We start from the raw sequence: 6,323 nt of genomic DNA on the forward strand, positions 1-6,323 counted from the left end.
GGGCCATCTGCCACACGTCCATTCCCCACCTCTGCAGTGTTTCCAGGGAGGTAACGATGGAGAGCTTGAAGTTCCCCACAAAGTTTTTGCAGACCCCACTTGGCCTTGCAAATACAGCAGCCAAAAGCAGTTTAGGTGCACACACCGTGTGGAAACACTTGTCTTCTCTCCCCAGGGAGGCTGGAGACAGCCATATTGCAGAGACGATACCGTCAGATTTAGCACAAGAAGTTTGCACTACAACATTACCCAAATCTGCACCCTTAACGGCTTCCCTCTTGCTATTTTAATTTACTTTTTTCTCTTTCCTGAAGAGTTTCCACAGAAAGCAGCTATCTTTTAGGCAGCAACTGCATATGGAATGTCACTCACTGGATGGATATTTCTCCTTGATATTAACTGCACAGCTTTGTCATTTGCCTCCGAATTGGTTTCATATGACAAAAGCTTTTTTTTTTTTTCTTTTAAGGAGTCTAGACAGTGTCCCTAGCGAAGCAGCGCTTAAATGATGATCTGAAACCTCTCCCCCATCTACCGATAGTGAGATTTTGATGTCTTTGTCTCTCATGTTTTAGCAGCCTTGGTTTCAGCTTTTGATGCAGAAGTGTATGATTTTAAAACCAATATGGACTTTGCCTGAATTTCTTTGACAATAAGAGATTGCATCCGTCGCTTCTGCATGCCAAATTAATGGAGTTCTGCGCAGCAGCTGCTGTCATTCACTGAGTGCTGCCACGAATGGGGCTTACGGGAAACAAAAGCAGAATCAACATAATATGCAGGGTTTAGCCAGGGAAAAATTGCCCTCTGGAAGGACGATGTCCATCATGCAGCGTTCCCAGGGAACCTCTTCAGGTCCCAGTTTCCTGGGGAAATAACAGGTTACCCCCCAGGAAAGCTTTGCTGTTCAGTTGATTTCTTGGCTGATTTGGGGGCCCAAAAATTGGGTTTATTTCTGGGTGTAGGTGGCAGGCGTTGGAACACATCATTTTCCAGTGGGTTGGATTCCTTGCTCTGGATTTTGCTCCCAGCTCAGTTTCTAGGGTGATGTGCAAAGGGCTCTCTGCTGTTTTCTAACCCCATGTGTTTCTGTTACTTGCCCAGGTCTGGTACATGGACAGTTACCACAACAACCGCTTCGTCCGTGAATATAAATCCATGGCAGATTTCATGAATACTGACAATTTTACCTCTCACCGTCTCCCTCACCCATGGTCGGGCACCGGTCAAGTGGTCTACAATGGCTCTATCTATTTCAATAAATACCAAAGCCACATAATTATCAGGTTTGACTTGAAAACAGAGACCATTCTCAAGACACGCAGCCTGGATTATGCCGGCTACAACAACATGTACCACTACGCCTGGGGTGGCCACTCGGACATTGACCTCATGGTGGATGAGAATGGGCTGTGGGCCGTCTACGCCACCAACCAGAACGCGGGCAACATCGTCATCAGCAAGTTGGACCCCAACACCCTGCAGAGCCTCCAGACCTGGAACACCAGCTACCCGAAACGCAGCGCCGGGGAGGCCTTCATCATCTGCGGCACCCTCTACGTCACCAACGGCTACTCGGGAGGCACCAAGGTGCACTACGCCTACCAGACCAACGCCTCCACTTACGAGTACATCGACATCCCCTTCCAAAACAAGTACTCGCACATTTCCATGTTGGACTACAACCCCAAGGATCGGGCCCTCTATGCCTGGAACAACGGGCACCAAATACTTTACAATGTCACCCTCTTCCACGTCATCAGGTCTGACGAGTTGTAGTCCATCCTTGTTTAGAAACTGATCTAGAGAAAAAAAAAAAAGGGAAAAAAGGGAGAAATGAATTTAAAAAAGACCACAAACTAATATCAAGGAAACACACTTTAAATAAGTAAATATATAAACAGCTGCCAAAATTAAGACCAACATCATGGAGGATTATTCAGCATAAACCTGACAGATCAGCATTACCTCTACATTTCTAGAAGTCTGGCCCTGTGTTATAGACTCACGAGTAACCATGTACTTGCAGCTGGAACTGCACTTAAAGAACCACTTAAGTTTGGGGTTTTGTTTTGTTTCTGTTCCGATAGCAAACCTAGAGTACATCCTAAAGAAGTAAGGCAATGACTGTTGAAAGTTTATCCTTGGGAGACTCGCTCTCTTCTGTGTGTGGGTTGCATGGACATTTTTCCCGACATCCCGGTCAGCTGTGATGGATGTGTGATTTGTATTTCTAAGCAGAACAAGCTGACCCGTGAGGAGCTCTCGCTGTCTGAACAAGACCTATCACAGGTTAGTTTTCTTCGCCTTCCATTGCAGCTACTGTCTCTCAACTGTGTTCTTGTCACTTAGATTAACTGTGCTGAGACCCGAAGTAGCTCATGGATCTGTGTCTTAGTAACTATTAAACACGATGGTTTAAGTATGTATTATGAACAAGTTGTTGTACCCATATTGTTTGAACTTATGTATTCAGCAAATATATTGTATAATGTATGTCTGTTATTTACCAGAGGTGGCAAAACTTTGTATGTCCAGTTTATGCAATGAATGTTGTAAATGCAATGATGTAGTTTGGATTAATAAATGATGGTTTTGTTTCTAAAAAGAAAAAAAAAGATCAGTGTTCACCCTTATACACAGATAACCAATTTCATGTTGATAATTACAAGAATATTCTCTTACTGTTATACTATCTACATAGCATTATGGTGGTTGGAAATTGCTTCTGTGGAAATTCTGTGGCATCAGATTCCCATGGGAAGCCCTGTTTATGGAAGTGTGAAGGTAATTAATTTTTTTTAAGAGGAAAACTTTGTACTATCCACAGTTATCTAAGGAACAATAAAAATATTAGGAGACTTCCCTGCTTTGTTTATTGTCTTCTCTCTACAAGTGACCAAGGGAGGGACTCTTCATCAGAGAGTGGAGCCACAGGACAAGGGGGAATGGTTTTAAACAGAAAGAAGGGAGATTTAAACTACATATTAGGAAGAAATTCTTTCCTGTGAGGGTGATGAGACCCTGGCCCAGGTTGCCCAGAGGAGCTGTGGCTGCCCCATCTCTGGGGGGTTCAAGGCCAGGCTGGATGGGGCTTTGAGCAACCTGGTCTGGTGGGAGGTGCAGGGGGTGGAACTGGGTGATCTTTAAGGTGCCTTCCAACCCAAACCATTCCATGGTTCTATGACAGGACCCATCCTGCCTTCACTTCCCTCCCAAGGACCCCACTGAGCTGGATCTCGTGGGCAGCTGGGCTGCCTGGTACCCATGGCAGCTGCAAAGGGCTTGCTCTGGTGTCATTAGATCGTTGTCGCCTCCTTCCCAAACTGAGAAGCAGGTGATGGTGTTTATCACCACCAGGCTTGAGGGTTTTTCAGCCAAGTGGTATGTGAACAGCTATATTCACTGATGAGGTTCAGCCTTCGAGCTTGGCAGATGGATGCATTAGGGCCCTCGGAAGGAGCACGGATCACTGAGGTCAGGAAATTGAATATAAGCAATTGGCGACTGCTGCAAATTGCACATATGGATTTCAACCTCTCGGCCTTAGCAGAAGGTCCCTGCTGGGCTCTTCAGCAGGAGGGGAGGGGAAAGAAAAAAAAAAAAGTGGTGCGATGTGGTTTCCCAGAGCCGGATTAAACCACAAGCAACAAACGATCCTCCACATGCAGATACTTGAGCCGGTTACATGGGTTTGAGATACAGCCCTGTGTCAGCACTACTGCTCGTACAGAAATGCTGGCTGCATCCAGAATGGGGACAGCTCTCTGAGGACTCGTTTCTGAGCTACAGACCATATTTCCAAGGCTCTGGACTGCCAGGTTTGTGGAGATCTTCGATATTTAGCAGTGGGTTTCCCTCCAAGAAGCGAAAAAAGGGGGCTAGACACCCAGGGTGTAATTGGCAGCAGTATTGATCTTCGACGCACAAGAGAAATCTGTTAAGCCAAAAAGCTGTAAGGCACCTGCAGTCATTTCTATTTAATTAATGCGTCGCTTCAGTGCAAATTCATTTAAGGGGAGCATGTTGTTTTTGTAAGATTTAGAGCCGGATCCAGGGATGGCTGCAATCAGCGGGAGGGATGCTGATGGCTACGGGAGGGGCTGGGCTTTTGCAGCCAAGTGACCCCACTCGAGCGCATCGGCGTGATTCTCCCGCACGTCTTGCTTGAGTTTTGAATCATGGCTGTTATCAGCTGCACGACACGCCGAATTGCTTTTCGGTGTAGATTATTGTCCCAGCAGCTGGGTTTTGCATTCTCTCTTTTCCCGCCCGCCGCGGAGCTCCGCTGATGGCCCCAAGCACCAGACGGTTCCTCTCTGAGACCTCTGCAGGTGGCCACAGAGATAGTCCCAGCCAATCTGCCTGGTTTGGGGGAGATGTTTCAGGTAGATAGAGCACATGGCAGGGCACCACCCCAATGTGCCAGCAGCCCGGCCAGGCGTGCTGCCACACCGAAGCATCGCCGTGTGCCAAATTACCCAAAGTCAGCTTTGTCATTAGGCAAGATTTGAGGACAAAAGAACACGTTTGCTTCAAAACATTGATCTGCAAAAATAAATTGAATTACAGAAAGGCAAAATAATGCTGTTTGCTTTAGGGCACAGCTACATTTAGATTCTAATTTTCCTAGTGCAATTCGTTTAAGACAAGACTCAACAGCACAAAATGTCCTTGAACGCAACAAAGACAGAGAAGCTTTTCTGTAACATGTACCCAAAGTTAATGAGATGAGAAAAGTGCTTTAAGGGGCGTACCTTTGTCCTATTTGCCTGTAGTGCAATATTCTATAAATGGATGCCATATGGTCATATACTTAATGGTATGTATTACTTTTCAAGTGGATGAGCCATTCAAAGACAAGTACGTCCCAGAGGATTGCTTTCTATAGCCTATGACTTAATTTGGTGCACGAGGCTTGCTGGTCCAAATTTAGTCATGGGAGTCAGTGAGTTACTTCAGACAAACATCTGACCGTGCTTTCGTATGTGTGTTTGTGTTGTTAATATTTTATAAGGGATTAATTCGAAAGCACTATAGTAGATAATTGTGAGGGTTTCGGTTTGACGCAGAAACCAGGTTCTGCTCCAGCCCCACCAGCCGTGATGAGTCCCAGCTCCGTGGCTGAGCAAGTAACTGTACAGACTTAATTTTGTATGATGTCATGACATTGCTCTCCTTCATCCTTTGAGTCAGCTGGTACATACCTGCCTTGGGATGACTGAGGTATCTGATGGGGTTTGCTCTCGTTCTTGCAGTTCACCAAGCCGTGGTCCTTTTCTATCCTTTGCTCTGAGACAAACACCTTCCCTGGAGCCCTCCTGCCCACCCCAGAGGATTCTTGCCCTGCTTTTGGGCACAGTAGGACATGAACATGGCTACGTGCCTCTGGACAGCCCAGCTGTGTGTCTGTCCCTTCACCTCCTCACAGTGACATTGCTGTCATTCTCCAAGGTGGGTAACCAGGTTTGTGTGAGGGGAGAGCCTGGCTTTCAGGGCTGACATAGGGAAATGACCTCATCCTTCCCCCACTGGTGGGAAAGCCCATGGGGAGCCGCAGTGGGCTCCAAAATGCAGCTCAGAGCTGTGATAGCGCTTACAGACTGTCCTGTTGAATTAAATGAAGCTTGCTCAGCACCTGGCCTAAAACCCAGGCAGAAATACTGGCTGTTGCTTAGCATCATCACAACACCGAGAGCTAAAAATTTTCCTTTCTTCCTTTGCTGTTACTTCTCTGACCTTCATTAGTTCTGCAAGCGCTGAATGCAGAGCCCATATGGAGACAGTTATCATAAAAAAAATGAATCCTGGCCCCTTAATTAGCTCCTCATTATCTGAGAGCTCCATATTGAAGCATTAAGATGTTGCAAAGCAATTTGTTGAGTTTCCAATTAAAACTTTTTAGAATTGTTGAGCCTTTTAATACTCTGTGTTTACAAATTGCCTTGGACCTACACCAATACACACATTTCCTTCACTAGGGAAATATAGCTGAGGAGCTGATAGTTATTAATATAAAATCCTTGGTTTTAATAAAGTCATAAACTATGTCAATGAAGCTGCTCTTTTTATACCTGACACAATAGAGATGACTCTCTTTGAATGAATGCAGAAGAGTAAGAATCATTAAAAGGGCAATTATGGGCTGATTTCTTAATAACTTCGCTTTTACAGCACTGTAAAAACAAATGTACACATCCCTCTTTATATTAATTTACCCTGGATACGTTCCCACCAGATGATGGTAGGTGCTGAGACCCTCTGTTTTAGGAGAGGGGGAAAGGAGTTAGCAGGGCTCAGCTCCTCCCAACATTGCAGGATCA

The 6,323-nt window shown here is 45.6% G+C and overlaps 1 protein-coding gene across 5 annotated transcripts in view; it reads left to right on the plus strand.

Annotated features, from left to right (window-relative positions):
* OLFM1 (olfactomedin 1) overlaps nucleotides 1–2,856 on the plus strand; it is a 33,776-nt gene extending 30,920 nt beyond the window's left edge. For all 5 annotated transcript variants that reach the window (XM_074161039.1, XM_074161040.1, XM_074161037.1 and 2 more), the window contains one exon: nucleotides 1,105–2,856. In XM_074161039.1, the coding sequence (XP_074017140.1) occupies nucleotides 1,105–1,779 (675 nt within the window). In that variant the 3' untranslated portion in view covers nucleotides 1,780–2,856. The remainder of the gene's footprint in view (nucleotides 1–1,104) is intronic.
* The last annotated feature ends 3,467 nt before the right edge of the window (nucleotides 2,857–6,323 follow it).

This window comes from Numenius arquata, chromosome 19 (assembly GCF_964106895.1).
Source record: "Numenius arquata chromosome 19, bNumArq3.hap1.1, whole genome shotgun sequence".
Lineage (NCBI taxonomy): Eukaryota > Metazoa > Chordata > Aves > Charadriiformes > Scolopacidae > Numenius > Numenius arquata.